The sequence below is a fragment of the Crocuta crocuta genome, unplaced genomic scaffold (assembly GCF_008692635.1).
Source record: "Crocuta crocuta isolate KB4526 unplaced genomic scaffold, BGI_CrCroc_1.0 scaffold233, whole genome shotgun sequence".
In the NCBI taxonomy this organism is placed as follows: domain Eukaryota; kingdom Metazoa; phylum Chordata; class Mammalia; order Carnivora; family Hyaenidae; genus Crocuta; species Crocuta crocuta.
The window spans coordinates 6,329,037-6,351,912 of record NW_027529526.1 but is presented as its reverse complement, the minus strand read 5'-3'; the positions used below and the strand labels follow the sequence as shown (position 1 = coordinate 6,351,912).

Sequence of the window (22,876 nt, the reverse complement as noted above, 5' to 3'; positions counted from 1 at the left end):
TTTGTTTTTTTTTTGAGAGTGAGTGCAAGCAGGGGAGGGACAGAGAATTCCAAGCAGGTTCTGTGCTGACAGTGCAGAGCCTGATGTGAGGCTCAAACTCAAGAACAGTGAAATCGTGACCTGAGCCAAAATCAAGAGTCGGAGGCTTAACTGACTGAGCTACCTACGGGCCCCTTGGAAGCTGTTTCTTAAATAATTCCTGACTGACATTTTATATTCCTTCCCAGATTCTACTCAGTTCATTTTTTAAAGCAATCATCTTTGTTCTTTTTGAGGAAATCTTCTTGGCTAGATCAGGTTTATTAGGTACAGTTTTTTATTTTACATGTTACCACAAGTGACACTTTTGTTCTTCTAACTTCCAACAATATTTTCCTCACTTTACTTTAAACCCTCACTAGCATCTTCCTTAAGCTCTTTAAAGTTCCCACTAACATTCTTTTCTTGATCTTTCCAGGTTTCATTAGTGGTCTCAAGGGCCTTCCAGATTCTGTTACCGCTTGATCCTAAAGCCAGTACTATATGTTTTAGATGTTTATTATAGCAGCCTCTCAGTCCCAGTACTGATTGTATAGATACCTTCCTGGTACTGACATCTGTTCCATTACCTGTGCTGCATGACAGATCACCTCAAACTTTGAATTTTTTTTTTCCAGTTGAAGAGTAATTGACATCAAACTTAGTGTCTTAAAACAATCATTTTATTTATCTCCTGATTTCTGTAGGTCAGAAATTCTATTTATGTTTGTTTTTATTTTTTCTGAGAGAGAGAGAGAGAGAGATACAGCGTGAGCAGGGGAGGGTCAGAGAGAGAGGGAGATACAGAATCCTAAGCAGGCTCCCGGCTCTGAGCTAGCTGTCAGCACAGAGTCTGATGCAGGGCTCGAACCCACTAACTGTGAGATCATGACCTGAGCTGAAGTCAGATGCTTAACTTACTGAGCCACCCAGGCGCCCCTGTGGGTCAGAAATTCTAGAAAGCTTTACGTAGGTGGTTCTAGCTCAGGGTCTTTCAAGAGATAGGGGCTGGCTCAGGCACACTGTGGGAGTAATAAAGGAAAGGGAGGGTACTGAGCAGCTAGAGTTGCTGGGCATCTTTCTCACATCATGTAGCTTCAGAGCCTTTCTGTGTGGTCTTTCCACATACACTGCTTCCTACAACATAGCATCCTTAGAGGGAATTGGATAGCATATATGGCAACTGAAGTCTTCAAGCGTGAGTATTCCAGTGAACAAGGCGGTTGCATAGTATGTAACCTTGGCGGTTACATAGTGTCATTCCTACCTCATTCTGTTGGTTATACGTTACCTTTACCTCTTGATGGAAAGATAGTCAAGGTGATATTGTAGGTGAGCATGTAGGATAGGAGGTAATATAATCACTTCTGGAAATTAAAGTCTGCTCCAAATAGTAAACATCAAGTAAAGAATCTTCTTAACTGAGGTTTGTTCTATGCACGACTAAACATCAAAGCAGGAATGATCCTTGACCTCTAGGAGCTTATAGTTTAAAAGCAACAAGAGCCAGAAAGGTTTTTTTTATTAAGGCAATTTTGTAAGTGTTAAATACAAAGTCTTATATTTATGTTATTTAATTTGTTCAGATATTTACTGAGCAAGGTAGTGGGCTTTATATCTTACATTGGGGCCTTAATATTGTGCCTCCTTTATAGCAGTAAGGTTAATCATGCCATTCGTGACGTCTACTTTACTTATTTACATTATTCTACGTGGCAACTAGATAAAAATCTAACTATATATCTTAACATAATTATAAAAAGTACAACTCAAACATGCATCTTAAGGTTTCCTGGTTAATAGTCATTGGGAAATAGGATGCATGACATTATTACAAATAGAAGCAGTAATATTCACTCTGGCTCTTGAAATGCAGTAGATATTTCATCACTCTTAAAAATGACATTAAAAAAATGGTTCTGTAGCCATATATTTTGATTATTTATCTTAACTCTCTCTAGCTTAACTTCATTGAATCTGATATTTTTCATCTTTGTGATTCTTTCTTTAAAAATTTTTTTAATGTTTATTTACTTTTGAGAGAGAGAGACAGAGACAGAGCATGAGTGGGGGAGGAACAGAGATCGAGAGGCAGACACAAAATCTGAAGCAGGCTCCAGGCTGTGAGTTGTCGGCACTGAGCCTGACGCTGGGCCTGAACCCACAAACTGTGAGTTCATGACCTGAGCTGAAGTCAGACACTTAACTGACTTGAACCATCCAGGCGCCCCACATCTATGTGATTCGTAATGGAGGGAAGTTTTGCCTCCATCAAGGAACATTTCAAAATATTTGGAGACCTTTTTTGTTACTACAGTTAGGGGAGGGATGCTTCTGGTATCTAATGGGTAGAGGCCAGGGATGCTGAACAGGGCAGCCCCCCACCACAAAGAATTATTTGGCCCAAAATGTCTGTAATGCTGAGGTTGAGAAATCCTAGATTTGATGACCGTTAAGATCTCGTTCTACTCTAAAGGATTGTGATTACTTTCTGAAGGTCGCAATAATAAAGAGTATATACTCAGAACATACATGGCTATATAGTCCCAGGCATCTATCTGCTCATAAGGCATTTTAACCAAAGAGTGACTATGCAAAGATTTTAAAGTTTCTTTTTAGCCCCATAGTATTCAATCCAGTACTTTTATTGCTTGATAAATATTCTGTAAACTTTATACACATATGCCCTTTTCAGATTTTCTTCTCCTCCCAATTTTTTGTCATAATTACTTTTTGAATGGCTGAATGGCTGCAGGGTAATTTGTCACGAGTGAAATTGAAGATAAGACTAGGTGAGAATTGTCAGTGAAAAAGACATTAGGAAGAAAAATTTGTTTAGTTGTATGTCAGAAAATGATGTTAAGGGGCGCCTGGGTGGCTTAGTGGGTTAAGCGTCCGACTTTCGCTTAGGTCATGATCTCGCGGTTTGTGGGTTCGAGCCCCGCGTTGGGCTCTGTGCTGACTGCCAGCTCAGAGCCTGGAGGCTGTTTCAGTCTGTGACTCCCTCTCTCTCTGACCCTCCCCTGCTCGCACTGTCTCTCTCTCTCTCCTAGAAATAAATAAAAATATTTAAAAAAAAAAAAAGAAAATGATGTTAAGTAAATATGTGTGTGTGTGTAATTCAAGTATACTACACTGGTTGTAATGGTAGATACTGATTTGATTACAGATCTGTTACATCTTTTTGTTTTTTTTTTTTAGGGAGAAAAAAAGTCTAATCTCTTTTCTAAAAGCAGCATGTCTTATTCCCCCCCTTCCCCCATGTGCTTTTTATCTGTCTGAGCTATCACTGTCCAAATACAGCCTTCGATGCTCAGTGGTTCTTTTTGTGTTTGATGGAGGTTTTATTTTGGAATTATTTTCGTGCATGAACCAGTTTTTCTTCACATTGTCCATGTTGTCTCATTTTCTGTTAGTATTCTGTTATCAGAGTTTCCTTCTAAACGTATTGAATGTATCATCACATTCAGTGTTACTGTTAGTTTGCTAATGTTACTGTTTTGACTTTCCCCCCATTTTTGATGGTCTCATTTTCTCCCACTTTCTCCATTTCTAAAACCCCTAATTTTGGAAGTTTCTAAACTATAAATGCTAATCCTTATTGTGGGAACATAAATAGAATTCTTTTATTTTTCCACAAGTTATTTTTCTGTCAGAGGTCAGGAATTTTTGGTGTGTGTTTTGTTTCAAAAAGTTCTTCCCTTTTCCTACTTACCATTGGTAATTATTACTGTATAGGTGTTACTGCTCTGGTTAGTGTTGTGATTTCAATGACTTACATAAGTGAACCATGATATATAAAATGACAGATTTAGAGATTAATGCCCCCTGTCCTTTTTAAAAAGGAATAAGCGAAAAATATCAAACAAATATTTCTATAAGGATGAATAATGGGGGATTTGGGGAGGTAAGTGAATATCTTGAATATCTATTTCAGAAAGTTTTCAGCATCAGTCATTGATTTCACATCACATTCAGACAATCGAGAGTGATACCTGTCAGTGTTAAAGAGAAAATTACTCTAAAAATCTATATGTAGAGAGACGATTAAATGGCAAACGAATATTTCTGTATACTTTGCCTCCATGATGCTGAAGAATTGAGATCACAATATATAACACCTTATGTTATAAATTCACAAGAAATCTTAGTAATTGGAGCTGAATTAAAATGTGATTTAAGGAACAAAGAACAAGGGAATACTAATTGAATCCATTTATTTGCTTAGGATTATAGAAGAAAATTTGACCTTAAAGTACTGTATTTCCTTTGAAAATTAATTTTATATATCAACAGAACTCTGTTTAGGCAGTATCAAATTCATTTGCTGCTGCTTAAAAAATTTTGTTTTCATTTTGGATTTATAAATGTTCTTCCAAGATGCAGAAATATTCTTATTCTCTGTTGGTTTGGTACCCTTCCTGAATGAATTACAGAATTATAATTTTACTGTTACTGTCTCAATATAGAAACTGTACCTTGGATGGTGATGAGATTTTTCTGAATCTATGCGAATTATGAATCTGTCAATTTTTCTTATAATACAGGATGATGAAAACAATAACTCGTCTTCACAAAGCTATGGTGTTTCTTGAATATTTCACAAGTAATTCTTGGGTTTGGAATACTGACAATGTCAATATGTTGATGAATCAACTAAACCCTGAAGATAAAAAGGCAAGTATTTTCTGTCTTATATTAGAAAACATACAGCATATTAATTGGACAACCATTAGCAACCTGAGAAATAATTGGATATTTTCCCACAATCATTAGTGCAAAAAGAAAGACATTTGACGTATTTGTGTTTCATTAAAGCTTCAATCATAATTATTGGTGGTAAAATAAAATTGCCTCATCTTAGAATTTATAATGTAAGTATTTGAGAGTGGCAGAAGTGTTTTCAAAGTATGAGTGAAATGTTGGTTCTTTTTTTCCTTTTAGTGAAATTCAAAGAGAAATTAGACTTCTTTATGCATTTTTCCTTTAGTTTGTTTTCTTTGAATTTTGATTAAAAAAAACCTTCCCTCTGAAATTGTTTTTCTCATATATTCTTTAATTTCTTATTCTGCATTTTGCCCTCTGTTCGCTTGAAACTTAAACTCTTGGTGTGTGTTCTTTTGAGGTTACCTTAGGTATTTTAACATACGTATCAAAGTCTAAAGTAAGCAATTTCTATAGCCTCTTTTTAATGATATGTAGGACCTTAAAATGTTTAAATTGTGATTACCACTCCCACTGATATACCTGGTTATACATTACTTTAGTTCTCTATTTAAACCCTGTAATCAGATATGATTTTATTTAGTTGTATTTAGATTTAACTAAATATTTACCAGTGGCTTTGCTATTACATTTTCTCTTTAGGACCATTTTCTTTCAGCTTGAAATCTATCCAGAATCCCATAATATGATTTAGCAGGTGGTCTGTTAGTAGTGAGCTCTCAGTTTTGTGATTGCTTGTCATGTCTTTATTTCACGGTTTCTTTAATATGATTTCAGCACATGAAAGATTACTTTCTGTTTATATTCCTTTAATATTTCACTTATGTTGTTGCCAGTGAAAAATCAGCCTAATCTGCTGCTGCGTTATAGGTGCTCTCTTATTTCTGTCTGTTTTTCAGAGTTTTTCTTTGGTGTCCTGCAGTTTCACTGTGAATGTGTCTAGGTATACTTCTTAAAAATTTATCCTGTTTTACAAATAGGCTTCCTGGATCTGAAGTTTGAGGTCTGTTAGCAGTTCAGGACAATACTTAACCATTGTTTTTCAAATATGGCCTCTTTGGGGTGCCTGGGTGGCTCAGTTGGTTAAACATTCACCTCTTGATTTCAGCTCAGGTCATGATCTCACAGTTTCTGAGTTTGAGCCCCGCATTGGGCTCTGCGCTGTCAGAGCAGAGTCTGCTTGGGTTCTCTCCCTCTCTCTGTGTTCCTCCTCTGCTCACACGTGCATGATCTCTTTCTCTCTCTCTCAGAAATAAGTAAACTTAAGAAAATATTTATATGGCTTCTTCACCATTTTCTTGTCTTCTTGTGAAGTTTTAATATATTTTACATCATTCTCTCCTCCAGGTCTTTTAATTTTTTTCTTATATTTTATCTTTTTGTTTCTGGCCAGGAAGCTAATGATTAATGAAAGTTCTGTGGCGGTCTTTCAGTTGTGTCTGTGCCACCCAGTTGAATTTCGGGTTTTAGTTATTTTCATGTTTAGAAGTTCAATTTATTTTTCAAGTCTTACTGATGTTTCTTTCTTTCTTTCTTTCGACTTTTATTTTAGAGAGAGTGAGCGGGGGAGAGGGGCAGAGAGAATCTTTTTTTTTATTTTTAAAAAATGTTTATTTTTGAGAGAGAGCATAGGTAAGTGGGGGAGGGGTAGAGAGATGGGGACAGAAGATCTGAAGTGGGCTCCGTGCTGACAGCAAGAGCCTGATGTAGGGCTCAGATTCGTGAACCATGAGATCATGACCAGAGCTGAAGTCAGACGCTTAACCAACTGAGCCACCCAGGTGCCCGAGAGAGAGAGAGAGAGGGAGAGAGGGAATCTTAAGCAGTCTCCATGCTCGATCCTACAAACCCTGGATTCATGACCTGGCCAAAATCAAGAGTCAGATGCTCAACCAATCCAGGCATCTCTCTTACAGATATTTCTTGAAACATGGTAAACATAATTGTTTTAAATTCTGTGTCTAATAATTCAGACTTCTAAAGGCTGTGCAGTGTTAACACCTGATTGTCTGCTGTTTATGCTGAGTCTCTCTCATGGCCCCTTGTCTTTTTGTTTCTTATTGTTTGACTGTATATTTATATTCCTTGAGGATTTCTGTGGAAATTTTTTGAAGCCTATGTTGAAATTGCACTTTTCCTTTTTTTTTTTAATGTTCTTTTTTTTTTTTTTTTTTTTTTATTTCTAGGAGAGAGAGAGAGAGACAGCGTGAGCAGGGGAGGGTCAGAGAGAGAGGGAGTCACAGACTGAAACAGGCTCCAGGCTCTGAGCTGGCAGTCAGCACAGAGCCCGACGCGGGGCCCGAACCCACGAACCGCGAGATCATGACCTAAGCGAAAGTCGGATGCTTAACCGACTAAGCCACCCAGGCGCCCCGAAATTGCACTTTTCCAATAAGGATTTGCCTTTGCTTCTACCAGTAGCCCAGTGATTGATTATTAGCATTAAGTGACCAGGTGGCATTAACAGGCCAGGACCACTTTAAGATAATCTGATTAAATTTTTAGCATAACTCCGGTGAATGTGGGCCTTAAATAGGCTGATTCATGATTATAGTTTCTCAAAGGAGATCTCTTTTTCACCTTCCTAGGGGGCAGCTTCCTTTCTCTTTCCACATCTTTCCTTAAAAATTCTAATGTTCTGGGGTGCCAGTCAGTTAAGTGTGTCTGACTTCAGCTCAAGTCATGATTCCACAACTCACGAGTTTGACCCCCACATCAGGATCTGGGCTGACATGTCAGAGCCTGGAGCCTGCTTCGGATTCTGTGTCTCCCTCTCTCTCTGTTCTCTCTCTCAAAAACAAACATTAAAATATTTTAATGTTTTATTTAACTATCCAAAGTAATATCATACAGTTTAAACAAAAATTTAAAAAACACTTAAAGTCTAAACACCTGTTTATATGATATTATACTTTCAATTTTTTTATACTGATCTTTTGAAACCCAGTGTGCATTTTATACTCCAGCAAATCTTGGTTCAGACCAGTCACTTTCAAAGTTCCCAGACATGCATGTGGCTTGTGACTACCATATTAGTGCAGATTTAGTACATTTTACTGGTTTTGCCTGACAGAAGCATTAAGTGTGCAATTTTATTTTTTATTTATTTTTTATTTTTTTGCCTACTTCTGTGTGTGGTGGGTTTACTTCTTTTCACTCTTGAAGTAAGACACCTTGACTTATGGGGCCATAGGCTCTATAGCCAATCTTCATCCTTGCCTGCAGCATTCAAAGCAGAATGTCCAAGATAGCAGGGTTCTGTAGAGAAGCTCAGGTTAAAAGATTTGTGGCTTCTACTGATTCCTTACTTTCTCCGTTCCCATCTTCCTTGTCCCCATCCCAGTGCACAACACATACTGCCTGGTGGATTATTAGAAAGTGACCATCCAGGTGAAGAAATAGAACATTTTTGTCCCCAGAAGATCCCCTCATGCCCCTTCCCAATAACTATCTCCCAAAAGTAACAACTATCTTGAATTCTAAGGTTAAATGGTATCCCCATTTTTGACTGTACACAAATGGTATCATAACAGTATGTCTTCATTCTTTTGTTGATACATATTTGAGTTATTTCCAGTTTTTGGCTATTGGGAATAATTCTTCTTTGAACAATGTGCACACATTTGTATAGGATATATATCTAGAAATAGAATAGCTCAATCAAAGTGTATTTGTATGTTCAATGTAGTTGATAAAGCTAAAAAGTTTTCCAAAGTAGTTGTACTGATTTACATTTTGCCTGGCCTTGTACCAGAGTTCCTGTTAATCTGCATCCTCCCAACAGTTGGCCTTTTCATTTTCATTTTTAATTTTAGACACTTTGGTGGGTATATGGTGGTATCTCAATGTGAGGTTAACATGCATTTCATATTACATAAAACATCTGTGTAGAAATGGCAAAAAAATGTCAATCCTACTGAAAATGGGCTAGAGATGAACAGTTTACAGAAAAATAAATGCAAATGATTAACCTTTTGAAAGGATACTCAACCCCACTCATAAAAATGAGATCCAAACTGAAACTAGACTGAGAGATTTACTACTTAACAGTTTGCAAAAATGCAAAACTTCACAACATACCCTTCTGGTAAGGCTTTGGCCAGTGGGAGATTCTGTACATTGTTGGTAGAAATGTATCTTTCTCTGTCCTTGTATTTTCAACTTTCTGTATCCTTATCTTTCAGATATTTCTCTTATAAGCAACATATTGCTTTATTTTATTTTACATTTTTCAGTTTGATAACTTTGGGCCCTTATTTGGAGGACTTAATCCATAATTTAATTTTTTTTCCTCCTCGGTGTATTCCATAATTTAACTTCTGATAATATTAGATTTAAATCTAACCCTTAGTGCTTTCTGTTTGTCTTACTTGTTTTTTTTGTTTGTTTGTTTTCTTTGAGGTTATTTATTACAGTTTTGTATTTTCCCCATCTGTATGAGGTACATAAAAATACACTCTTTTTCAGTTGTATTATTAAGTTTCTCTAGAGATTATAGCATCCTTCCTTACTTTATCAAAGACTAATATAATATTGATATGATACTTCTTTCTCTTTTTTTGGAGAATGCAAGGCCTAATACTTTTCTGCTATTGTTACATATTTTAATTCTGTATGTGTGTTATATGCCTAACAACCATTATTCTTCCTGCACTTCACTAAGTATTAACATAGATTTACCAGCGTAAGTGGCCTTTTGTGGCTCTTCATTTCTTCTTCCATCTCTAGACTTCAATCTGGAATCCTATTCATTCGATTTAAAGAATACCCTCTAGTGTGCTGCTGCTTCTAGTGTGAGTCATCTGCTGATATCACATTGTCTCAGTTTTTATTCTTCTGCAAACATCTTTATTTTTCAAAGAAGTTTATACTGTATAGAATTGTGTGTTAGCAGTTTTCTTTGAGCACTGGAAGACATCTTCTCATAGTCTTTTGGACTCCATTGTTTCTTTTGAGAAGTCAAGTGTCAGTTTAATAGTTGTCCCTTCAGAGGTAACCCATAACACCTTTTTCTGATGTCTTCAAATTTTTCATCTTTTTTTCCCCCTTAGTTTATTGTCAAGTTCATTTCCATGTAACACCCAGTGCTCATCCCAACAAATGCCCTCCTCCATGCCCATCACCCCCCTCCCCCACTCCCCCACCCCCATTAGCCCTCAGTTTGTTCTCAGCATTCAAGAGTCTCTCATGGTTTGCTTCCCTCCCTCTCCCCAACCACTTTTCCCCTTCTCCTCCCCCATGGTCCTCCATTAAGTTCCTCCTAATCCACCTATATGTGCAAACATATGGTATCCTTCTCTGTCTGACTTATTTCGCTCAGCATAACACCCTTGCGTTCTATCCATGTTGCTACAAATGGCCAGGTTTCATTCTTTCTCATTGCCATGTAGTATTCCATTGTTTAAACTNAGAATGATGGTAGCTGAGGGCTTCTCATATATGGCTTTTATGATGTTTAAGTAAGTTCCTTGTATTCCGACTTTCTCAAGGTTCTTTGTTAAGAAGGGATGCTGTATTTTGTCAAATGTTTTTTCTGCATTATCAACAGGATCATATGGTTTTTATCTTTTCTNCTTCCAGCACTATGTTAAACAACAGTGGTGAGACTGGACATCCCTGTCGTGTTCCTGATTTCAGAGGAAAAGCTCTCAGTTTTTCCCCATTGAGAATGATGGTAGCTGAGGGCTTCTCATATATGGCTTTTATGATGTTTAAGTAAGTTCCTTGTATTCCGACTTTCTCAAGGTTCTTTGTTAAGAAGGGATGCTGTATTTTGTCAAATGTTTTTTCTGCATTATCAACAGGATCATATGGTTTTTATCTTTTCTTTTTGTTAATGTGATGTATCACATTGATTGATTTGCGAATATAGAACCAGCCCTGTAGCCCAGGAATGAACCCCACTTGATCATGGTGGATAATTCTTTTTATGTACTGTTGGATTCAATTTGCAAGTATCTTGTTGAGAATTTTTGCATCCGTATTCATCAAAGATATTGACCTGTAGTTCTCTTTTTTTGCTGGGTCTCTGGCTTTGGAATCAAAGTGATGCTGGCTTCATAGAGTGAGTTCAGAAGTTTTCCTTCAATTTCTATTTTTTGGAATAGCTTGAGAAGAATGGGTATTAACTCTGATTTAAATGTCTGGTAGAATTCCCCAGGGAAGCCATATGGCCTGGGGCTCTTATTTGTTGGGAGGTTTTTGATAACTGATTCAATTTCTTCACTAGTTATGGGTCTGTTCAGACTTTCTATCTCTTCCTGTGTGAATTTTGCTAGTGAGTGTATGTTTAGGAATTTGTCCATTTCTTCTAAGTTGTCCAGTTTGTTGGCATATAATTTTCATAGTTTTCCCTTATAATTGCTTGTATTTCTGAAGGGTTGGTTGTAATAAGTCCATTTTCATTCATGATTTTGTGTATTTGGGTACTCTCTCTTTTCTTTTTTGAGAAGCCTGTCTAGAGGTTTGTCGATTTTATTTTTTCAAAAAACCAACTCTTGGTTTCATTGATGTGTTCAACTGTTTTTTTAGATTCTATATTGTTTATTTTTGCCCTGATTTTTGTTATTTCTCTTCTCCTACTGGGTTTGGGGTGCTCTTGTTGCTTTCCTTCTAGTTCCTTTAGGTGCACCGTTAGATTTTGTATTTGCACCTTTTCTAATTTCTTGAAATATTCCTGGAGTGCAATGTACTTTCCTCTTAGGACTGCCTTTGCCACATCCCATAGATGGGATTTGAATTGTTGTATTTTCATTTTCATTTGTTTCCATATATTTTTTAATTTCTTCTCTAATTGCCTGAATGGCCCATTCTTTCTTTTAGTAAGGGGTTCTTTAACCTCCATGTTTTTGGAGGTTTTCCAGACTTCTTCCTGTGGTTGATTTCAAGTTTCATAGCATTGTGATCTGAAAGTGTGCATGGTATGATCTCAATTCTTTTATATTTATTGAGGGCTGCTTTATGTCCCAGTATGCGATCTATCTTGGAGAATATGCCATGCGCACTTGAGAAGAAAGTGGATTCCATGGCCTCAGGATGTAGAGTTCTAAATATATCTGTCATATCCATCTGGTCCAGTGTGTCATTCAAGTCCGTTGTTTCTTTAGTGATTTTCTGTCTAGTTGATCTGTTGCTGTAAGCAGAGTATTAAAATCCCCTGCTATTAGCACATTCTTGTCCCTAAGATTGTTTCTGTTTGTGGTTAATTGTTTTATGTATTTGGGTGCTCCTGTATTCAGTGTGTAGACACTTATAATTGTTAGCTCTTCCTGATGGATAGACCCTGTAATTATTTATAATGCTTTTTTTCATCCCTTGTTACTGCCTTTAAAGTCCAGTTTGTCTGATATAAGTATTGACTTCCAGTAGCATGTTAGGTATTTCTCCATCCCCTTATTTTCAATGTGAAGGTGTCTTCAGGTCTAAAATGAGTTTCTTATAGACAGCAAATAGATGGATTTTATTTCTTTTAATCCATTCTGCTACCCTGTGTCTTTTGATTGGAACATTTAGTCCATTTACATTCAGTGTTAATATTGAAAAATATGGGTTTAGAGGCATTGTGTTCTTTGTAGGATTCATGCTTGTGGTTGTGTGTCTGGTAACTTGTGTTCCTTGCAACATTTCCCTCATAGAGTACCCCCTGGGATTTCTTGTAGGGCTGGTTTAGTGGTGATGAATTCTTTCAATTCTTGTTTATTTGGGAAGACTTTTATCTCTCCTTCTATTCTGAATGACAGGCTTGCTGGATAGAGGATTCTTCGCTGCATATTTTTTCTGCTCATCACATTGAAGATTTCCTGCCATTCCTTTCTGGCCTGCCAAGTTTCAGTAGATAGGTCTGTCACCATTCTGATAGGTGTCCCTTTGTATGTTAGGGCCCTTTTATCCTTAGCTACTTTCAGAATTCTCTCTTTGTCCTTATTATTTTACCAGTTTCACTATGATATGTTGTGCAGAAGATCGATTCAAGTTATGTCTGAGGGGAGTTCTCTGTGCCTCTTGGATTTCAGTGTCTGTTTCCTTCCCCAGATTGAGGAAGTTCTCTGCTGTACTTTGTTCAAGGACTTCTTCAGCACCTTTCTCTTTCTTCCTCTTCTGGAATTCCTATGATGCGAATATTAAATCACTCAGCTCTTGAACTCTCCTTTCGTGTTCCTGGATCAGTTTATCTCTTTTTCTCGGCTCCCTCTTTTTCTATAATTGTGTCTTTTAATTTACCTATTCTCCTCTCTGGCTCTTCAATCCGTGCATTGGACGCCTCCATTTTATATTATGCACCTCATTTATAGCATTTTTTAATTCATCATGATTATTTTTAAGCTCCATAGTCTTGTAGCAGTTTCTCTGATGTCTTCCATGCCTTTTTTAAGCCCAGTGATTAATTTTATGACTATTGTTCTAAATTCTTGTTCAGTTATGTTGCTTATATCTGTTTTGAGCATTTCTTTAGCTGTCATTTCTTCCTGGAATTTCTTTAGAGGAGAGTTCTTCCATTTTGTCATTTCGGCTAGCTTTCTGTCTCTCGTTAGTTTTAAAAGCGTGTTATGCACTCTGCACCTGTGAGTACTGCTGTATTAAAGATCCAGGGCCTGTCTGTTCAGGAAGTGTTCTTTTTTCTTTTTTATTTTTTTTTTCATTTTTAAAAAATGTTTTATTTATTTATGAGAGACACACACACACACACACACACACACACACAATCTGAAGGAGGCTCCAGGCGCTGAGCTAGCTGTCAGCACAGAGCCCGACACGGGGCTCAAACCCACACAGCGTGAGTTCATGACCTGAGCCGAAGTCGGAAACTTAACCACTGAGCCACCCAGGTGCCCCAGGAAGTGTTCTTTGAATGGTGCCTCTTGGTGTTTCTTGTTGACACTGGTTATTTTATTTCCCTACTCGTAGCGGTATTTGGGACTCTCCACCATGTGTACTTTTGCTTGTTTCTTGAGATAGTCTTATAAGGTTGTTTTCTCAGTGGACTCTGTCTCCTTTTCCTTTTCCTTCCAAACTCCTGTGATTCTGTAAGGGTTCCCATGGCTTCAGACCTTCTCTGTTTGAGAAATGGGGGCGAGCGAAATATACGGAGCTCACTCCTTCTCTGCCATCTTGCCCCCTCTCCAAAATCTTCATCTTTGACTTTCAACAGTTTTACTCTTAATGTACTCAGATATGTGCGTGTGTACGGTCTATGTACCTTGAATCGTGTATATGGTGTATATGTGTCTTGCATCTGTGACTTAATGTGTCATGATTTTGGAAATAAAAATTTCCAGCCCTTGTCTTCTCAGATGGTGCTTCTTTCCATTCTTATTCACTCTTCCTATGGGAATCCAGTTACACATATTCTCATAAGTTCTCCCATCTTAAATTGAGCCTCCATTTAGTGCAGTGTTATTTAATGGTTTATTTATGGCAGCTTTTTTTGGTCAACAGCTTTATATTTTCAGATAATGATAAATAGTGAATACTCTGTTTTTCATTCTAAAAATAATCTGATTGTGAATGGAGAAGCACTGAGCAGTGCATAACCTTCTTCTTTTGTCACGAAATAACATTTTTGTAAAGCTTTATTTTCTAAATTCATCTATCCTTTTCATCAAATGGCCTCCTTACTCTTACATAAATTCCTAAGCCAGCTTTCATAAAGTGTTTTTTCTCTTGGTGTCATTAATGTCTTATAGGCAAAGTAATCTGTGTGGTTTGCAGGATGTTCAAGAAGAGATACTGGAAATAAATATATTAATATGTGTATAAAGTGCTGAGAACACATAGATTATTTGGACAATGGGATATTTTTTTTAGTGTAAAAAAAAGGTCTCTTTTTCTTTGCACTTAATATATACTTCTCTTTAAATGCTGACATGAGATCAGATTATTTTCTGAAATATGTCTGTGTTTAATGGGAGGTATAAAATAGGGATAAGAACTTCTTTGTGAATAGCAGTAAGATTTCAAAAGTTAACACTGTAAACATTTTGTAATCTTGTCACGTGGAATTAGCCTTTAAAAATGTGTGAATTTTTGACTTGTTCTGCAAAAGTTATTCAAAAGAGTAACTGATAGTTATTTTGTTTCTATAGACCTTTAATATCGATGTACGGCAGTTACACTGGGCAGAATATATAGAAAACTACTGCATGGGAACTAAGAAATATGTACTGAATGAAGAAATGTCTGGCCTCCCTGCAGCTAGAAAACATCTGAACAAGTAAGTTTTTTACGTGGGGCTTGGGTTCATCATATCTTCCTGATGAATTAGCGCACTTTGTGTTTGTGTGTGTGTGTGTGAGCTGGTATATTGCTAGTGCAATATTGTATTTAGGAAAAGTGCTTACCTTAGCACTGGAACTATGGTAGTATTTAGCCTAAGATTGTTCAAACTTGGGGGCGCCTAGGTGGCTTAGTCGGTTAAGCATCCGACTTTCACTTAGGTCATGATCTTGCGGTTCATGGGTTCGAGCCCAGCGTTGGGCTCTGTGCTGACAGCTAGCTCAGAGCCTGGAGCCTATTTCAGAGTCTGTGTCTCCCTCTCTCTCTGACCCTCCCCTGCTCACGCTGTCTCTCTCTCTCTCTCTCCAAGAAATAAAAAAAAAAAAAAAATTAAAAAAAAAAAGATTGTTCAAACTTGGTATCTTTATCAATTTATACTGTTCTTAGCACTAAATTGAGATGGAATGTAGTTTTGAAAATCACTGTTATCTTCCTTTATATTGCTACTGAAGAAGTAAAGATATTAGGAGAAAATAAAACTGTATTTTAAACTGGATGTAGTTTATTTGAAGTGTTGTGTTTTTTCTTTTGTTTGTTTTTTTCCCTTTGTCAGATACATATTTGGAAAAAGAAAAGTTCAGCATAGTATTTTTTCTTTGTTTCTAACACAAGAGTTATAACTATCCACTTAGTCTCGTTGTAAAATTATACATACTGATTGTTTAGAAAAACTCAGAGAAAACAGGAAAAATCACTGTTATCCCATAATTCAGAGATGCAGTTAATTTCAGTAATAACATCTTTTATTTGTAGTGTTTTTATAATACAATCTTTACAACGGTTTTCAAGACTTTCACATTACTCCTCTTGGGCTTCTGACTTGATGAGGCTTTGCAGGGCAGCTAGTTGAATAGTTAAAGAAACCGAGAGGCTTAGGGAAGTTGTGTTTGCTAGGTCACATGCATCAGGCAGTAGAGCAAACTAGAATACTGATATTTGATTCCTAATTCAAAGTTTTTTTTAAATAAGTCTTTTATTTTCTTAATGTTTATTTATTTTTGAGAAAGAGGGAGAGAGAGACAGAGACCGCATGAGTGGAGGAGGGGCAGTGAGAGAGAGACACACAGAATCCAAAGCAGGCTCCAGGCTCTGAGCTGTCAGCACAGAGTCCAATACAGGGGCTTTAACTCACAGACTATGAGATCATGACCTGAGTCAAAGTCTGACACTTAACCAACTGAGTCACCCAGGCTCCCCATAAGTTCTTTTGTCTGTACCCATCATTTGTATTTTGTAGTCCTATCTTGGATTGCCTATTGAAGTTAATGGAATATATGTAACATTGCTACATACCTGAACATTTGTTTTCCTTTCTAACACCATTGAAAATATAAAAAATGTTTTGAAATATGAGCACAGTAACATTAATGTTACTCTTTGAGACTGGGAGGGTCTTTTTATCTGGATTCATGCCATGTTTCATTCATGGATGCTGATTTGCCGAGTTGGCCTTTGATCATGTGACTGTCAGCTGTAAGTAAAGAAGTAGGTTTACTTGTCTGACAACTTGGAAGTACCTAAAGATGTTTAAAAATGTTTTATTTGTCTGAAGGATGATATATATAATGACCAAACCTTCTTAGATTAGATAGGAATCTCCAGGAGCATGTCTGTTTTACCTATAGTATACTTAGTACTGGTCATACAGAAAGATGCTTAGTAATACTTGTTGAATGAATAAATTTGTGTTCCAGATTTACTGTTATAAAAAAAATCTTTGTATTATTCATGGCTAATAGAGGTAAGGTGTTGTTTGATGGATTGCATGGTCGGGCTTGTTTGACTTTTGCTTAACATTCTAATTTAAGGGCTTCTAGTTAATTTTAAATAAGTTTCACATTAGTAATGGATTTGAACTTCGATGAGATCAGAAACTGATCATTGATTATCTGCCATCCAACAATATTTTATTCTAGAAAACATTGTCTGATACGTCTCTTGATTTGCTTTCCAGGTTGAGGAACATACGGTATGGTTTCAATACTATCCTCGTGATCCTAATTTGGCGTATTTTTATTGCAAGATCACAAATGGCAAGAAACATCTGGTACTTTGTGGTTAGTCTGTGTTACAAGTTTCTGTCATACTTCCGAGCATCCAGCACCATGAGATACTGAAGACAAGAATTTAGCATTAGAACATCTATGCGTATGGTGGTCTAAATGCACAAAATGTAAAATGTACTTAAGTCATCTCACCTTTTGTCAAGACATTAAACCATCTTAGATCAGAGTGTGGAGTACAGTATGGTACATTTTATGTAACATTTTAATGTTTATGCTTATTAAACTCTAGTGAACACACTGTGGTTATGCCAGCTCAAATCTACAATAGCCACCAAAACCATGACTTAACATTTTGATCCCTGGGGACAACGGGTAGGGTGAGGGTAGGAATGGGGAAATAGGAACACTGACCAGTATAACTGTGCAATTCTGGAACATATTAATTAAAATATGCCTTAACATATAGTGAGTTTCTAATTCTAATACATAGTGCAGTGGAAAGCATTTATTGGACAGGAATACATAGCTAAGTTGGTAGATATTTAATTCTTCAGTGTTTGATTTTTTTCATCAGTTGAAGTGGGTTTTAGTTTTGTTAAAATTATAGTCGAACTACTTTTATATCGTTTCATAAGTTACTGAGTGGTCTCCATCGTGAAAGACATGTTCTCATTTTCCTTTCTCTGGTTAGTGGTCTGATGCATATCATTTTTGTGTAAGCAATCAATTGCTTCCATGATCAGAAGGCTATATTATTCTAAAGACCCTACTGGCTCTAAATGAGTTTGAGAATCCGTATCACCATATGCTATGTATTTTTTGAAGGAAAATGAAACAAATTCAATAAGACTATTAGTATCAAAAAGAAGACGAGTACAGTTTTCTTGTCCACATTATGACCAAATAAAAATCAGTCCTGTGAAATTGTGTTCATGTTTTGAAGCTGAAGGATTTCTTGAGACTGGCAAAGGGGGGTGCAGGTGGGGAGGGATTCACCATATTTGTGCTCTCTTCCTTGTGTACATTTTATTAATAGGACTTGTAAAAGGCTTATACAGTCTTCCCAATGAAAACTGATAGTGTTTTATTATGGAAGAATATACTTGCAGGTAGTCCTAACATTAAGAAAATGTTCTCACATGTGTGTAAACACGTACTAACTTTTGACCTTGAGAGCTGAATTCCTTCAAGAAAAATAAAATAGTGCATAAAATAACGTGTATAAAATTAAATAAAGGACTTTATTTACATACCACCTAAGCTAGCAAACTGTTGAGTGAGTTTCAAGATACCATTTATTTTTTCTGCATGTAGTTTTAGCGTTAGAAAGAGATGCATTATAGAAACAAGTAATAGCAAGAAAATTAATGTGTATTTTAATGATACATTATTATTCCCTTTAAACCTTTAAACCTTAATAGTAGTAAACTGTCCTTACTGTTTTAACATATATTTGGTTTAACAGATTGATCAGCATAACATGTTCTAATTTAGCTGATCAAGTTGTACTATATTTAAATCATCAATAGTATATCTTGAATGTGTTTAATGAGGTCAGTTCACAATACAAAAAGTGAAAAAAATAGAATTTAAATCTTACTTTTCTCTGTCAACTTAAATGCAAGAAGTTTATTTTGTTACTGTGAAAACCTAAATGTAAAGGAAACTGCCTTCTTCCATACAAGTGCGTAATCTTGAGAAGGAAAAATGCTTCCATGGTGAAGCCAGATTTTCTGTAGTAAAACTTTTAAACATTATTTTAAAAGAAATATGTATATAGATATATAAATATATATACATATATATATTCTTTGAAACGATACTAAGTCTCTGGTCTAGGACCATACCTTTCGTTAGGTGTGAGAGACCATGACAGTGTCTAAAAATGGAATAAATGATGATGCCTTTAATTTAAAGTGGCCCATAATTAACTCTAGATGCTCTGTACATTGAGTACTCCATCTCTCCAAATACATTTCTGTAATGTGTTGAAAACATGCTAACGTTTGTGTGATGTCTGTACTCTGCCAGATATACTTAGAATCAGATGACGTGTCTTGGTATCTTGCAAAAGAATCACGTAAAATTTTGACAGGCATGTGAAGGACAGAGGGGGGTATGTCTTCTGAACCATGTCATCGTTCTTGTAATCCAATGTAGAGAAATGCTAGCGGGTCCTGAGGCCACTGCACTAGTTTTGAGTGTTTAGAATTCTGTTGTCAGAAGAAACTAATGAATGAATTAATATGTCATTGTAGAACTTAGTTCTCAAATTAGCGTGAAGAATACATAGGTTAATCCCCACCAACTAGACTTAAGCTTAACTCAAAGGTTTCAGAAATTATTTTTGTTTGTGTCATTTGTTAGACAGGGTTTTAGTTCTGCTTGATTATATTTTCACACAAACTCCATTTTTAACATTATAGTCTAATAAATTTGACCTTTCATTTACATTTATTTGAGAAAGCTATATTGTAAAACATTTGGGTTTTTCCCCGTTCTTCACTCCTGATTTTTATAATTCTGTGCGTTTGTCAGTTATGACATCATATGTGGCTATATTTAAATTTGACTTGGCAACATTAATATGTTTTAAAACTCAACAAAGAAGCATGGCAGTATGTTCTTTGACTTAAGAATGGTATAAACATGGTATAAAAATGGTAATAAAGATTGCAAGCAGGGAGGAAAAGAATCTTATTTCTCCCCTTTTTGTGTGTGTGTCTGTAGGAGCTGGTTCAGGGTTTTTTGCTTTTTGTTTTAAATGTAAATTGATAATCTTTTATAAGAAGTAAATAGAAGCATTATTGGGTGCCTTTGTTTGTAAACCAAAAAGTAATAAATGAATCCCTATATTTCCATTATAGTATTTATTGTATTTTTACGATAATGATCTTGAAAATTACCTGTGAGATGACGTGGTTAGAATTCTGGGAAGCAGGCCTCATGTATGCTACTTACCTTTTTTTGGGTGCACTTATTACCTCTTGTATCTTAATGTTATTTAATTCTGAGTTTTTTACAAGCATTTAGGGGAAGCATATGGACAGGATGAATACCTTCCATTAAAGTGTTATTTTTATGTATTGTCTGGAACGAGGTAGTTCTTACCAGGAGACTGTCGGCGTCTCATTGTGCTCCAGCCACTGTCCTCCACACTGAGTGATACCATTGGAATTTATGGGTACATTTGTAGTAATTTATCTGTTGAGGGAGGACGAGGGATCACTCAGTGGTAATAGAGACTAACTGTAAAAAAGAAGGTGCTGGGCTGGGTTCAGGTGAGTGTAAATGGCCTTCCAAGAATGCTTTCCAGGCCACCTCCAAGCCCGGACTTGGAACCATTAGCACTGATTTGCTCTACTCTGAGATAACTCTCTAACCGTTTGCATGCGAAACTAGAGACAGGAAGGTATCTTGCATAGCTTGATATAGAAATGAGTTAATTAAACTTCTAGTCCCTGTGATAAAAGAAATATGAAATATTTTCTTATTGAATTAATGTTTTTATCCTAAAGCATTTTCTAGTCATAGAATGAATTTATCTTTTTTTTTTTTTATGGTGGTATGCACTTCCATTTCTGTTACTCTTAAGATTCCTAAGCAAATCATCTTTGTCAATTGAGCATAGCTGTGCATAATTGTTAAATAATTCCTTGATTTTTCTTTATTAAAGAAAAGTTTGAGTAACATTAAGTTTGACGTGCTCCTTTTGCAAGTTGATGTCTGTAAAATACATTTATATAGAAAAACACAAAGTGAGAAGTATGAATTTAATATCCTTACTGCAGGCCTGAATTGAGAGGAATAAGGCAATAATTGTCTATTCTTTTCTTTCTTTTTCTTTTTCTTTCTTTTTTTTTGTTTTTTTTTTTTTGTTTCTTGGTCACAGATCACAGACAATTTTATACAAGAAGAGAGGCAGTGGAGATTTTTCTGAATTCATTAAAATATACAAATATTCATAGTTACTGTCTTTGAAACATTTACCTTAAGATTCTCTGCTAGACATTTAACTTTATTTTCATGTTACAGCTTCATGGGGTTGAATTAGGTGTCCTCCAAAGATGCTTTGGAGGAAATTGCTTTATTTTCTGCTGGTTGTGCAGAAAACCTAATACATTCTCTCTCTGTCTGTCTCTCATGCATAAATCTGTTTGATCTTGAGATTTTGTGACCAAGGTATAACTAGAAAGTTTTAGGCTGACCCATATAAAAATGCTAATATTTGATCATCTTAGACCTATAAAGGTCTAAGACTTTCATATGACTCAATCTAGTATTAGAGCTGCTTTTTTAATTTTAGTTTTGTAAAAACATCTGAGCCTAAACATATGGAAGAATGTTGGTTTCATTTAAAATAATCATCCTGGGAGATTGTATATAAGCACTTAATTTTTTTGACATTTAATACCTTTAATACCTTTAATAATTTTCTGCTTTATGTTATGTCTTTCATAGATTCTTGTCATTTCTCTCAACCTGGTTGTTGGTTTCTTAAAAAGGCAAACCAGCCTTGCACCTTTCATGTAGGAGAAGTAACACTAGAGAACATTTGTTGAGCATGCGAGCTATGTGCCAGGCAGTACTGTAAACATTTTACATATATCAACCCACATAGGCCTTATAGCAGCCCTTTGAGGAGGGTACTGTGTTTTATAGGTGGATGACTAAGGCATATGGTGTTAACAGCTTACCCATGTTACCCGTGCTAGTGGCGGAGCCTAGGTTTGAACTTAGGTAAAGCCTTGCTACGATGCCCAAGTCAGTACTGTAGGAACATGAATGTTTCTGGACTATTCAGAGAAGTGGTCTGACATGCTGTTGTTCTAAATGTCTTTATTGTCTTCTTCATTTTATTTTATTTGTAAAGTTTATTATTTTGACAGAGCATGTGTGTTGGGGGGTAGGTGACCAAATAGAGAGGAAGAGAGAGAACCCCAAGCAGCTCCACATTGTTGGAGCAGAGTCAGATGTGGGGCTCAAACTCGTGAACCGTGAGATCATGACCTGAGTCGAAATCAGGAGTCAGAGACACTCAGTCGATTGAGCCACCCACATGCCCCTTTATTGGCTTCTTCATTTTAAAACCCAGCACTCATCAGAATATTGAGAACTTAGTATGGGGCCACTGCTGTCTTTTATACTACAGTTATCTGATTATCCATTCGTATCGCTCGCCACACTGTAAGCTTCTCAGTGGTCCAGATGTGAATATAACACATTACCTACCCTTTAGGATTTGGGGACCTTACATAGGTAAGTAAACATAATTTTAAACAAGCTTTTTTTTTTTCATGTTTGTTTGTTTGTTTTGAGAGGAGAGAGTGTGTGAGCAGGGGAGGGGCAGAAATGGAGACAGAATCTGAAGGAGGCCCCAGGCTCTGAGCTGTCAGTGCAGAGCCCAGTGCAGGGCTCGAACTCAAAAACTATGAGATGGTGACCTGAGCAGAAGTTAGATGCTTAACCAACTGAGCCATCCAGGTGCCCCAAGTAAACATAATTTTAATACAACATATAAGGAAAGTAAAGGACAAAACACTGAAAACACTAAAAACACTGCTTAGTGCTTCAGGGAAGAGCTCATATAAACACTTGACATTGATATTGTGGTTGTAAGTCTGATGGGGAGAAGGCTGGGATTGAGCTGCGTGTATGGAGCAGAGCACGTGTTAAGGCTGGGAAGTGCGGGGCAATGAAAGTGTCTTGGTGCTGTAGGGGAAGATGACAAAGGGAAGATGAAGAAGATAGGGGCCAACTGAGGGCCTGTGCATGGTCAGTGCACTATAGGCCATGGAATACCTCTTGTCTAAAACACTCAGTTTTCCTAGCCAAGCACACCTATTAAATATCAA

At 36.4% G+C, this 22,876-nt stretch overlaps 1 protein-coding gene across 7 annotated transcripts in view; it reads left to right on the top strand.

Moving 5' to 3' along the window:
- The window catches only part of FAR1 (fatty acyl-CoA reductase 1), an 84,257-nt gene extending 64,375 nt beyond the window's left edge, over positions 1 to 19,882 (top strand). For all 7 annotated transcript variants that reach the window (XM_077761158.1, XM_077761161.1, XM_077761162.1 and 4 more), the window contains 3 exons: positions 4,566 to 4,695; positions 14,826 to 14,953; positions 16,970 to 19,882. In XM_077761158.1, the coding sequence (XP_077617284.1) occupies positions 4,566 to 4,695; positions 14,826 to 14,953; positions 16,970 to 17,132 (421 nt within the window). In that variant the 3' untranslated portion in view covers positions 17,133 to 19,882. The remainder of the gene's footprint in view (positions 1 to 4,565; positions 4,696 to 14,825; positions 14,954 to 16,969) is intronic.
- Positions 19,883 to 22,876: the final 2,994 nt, after the last annotated feature.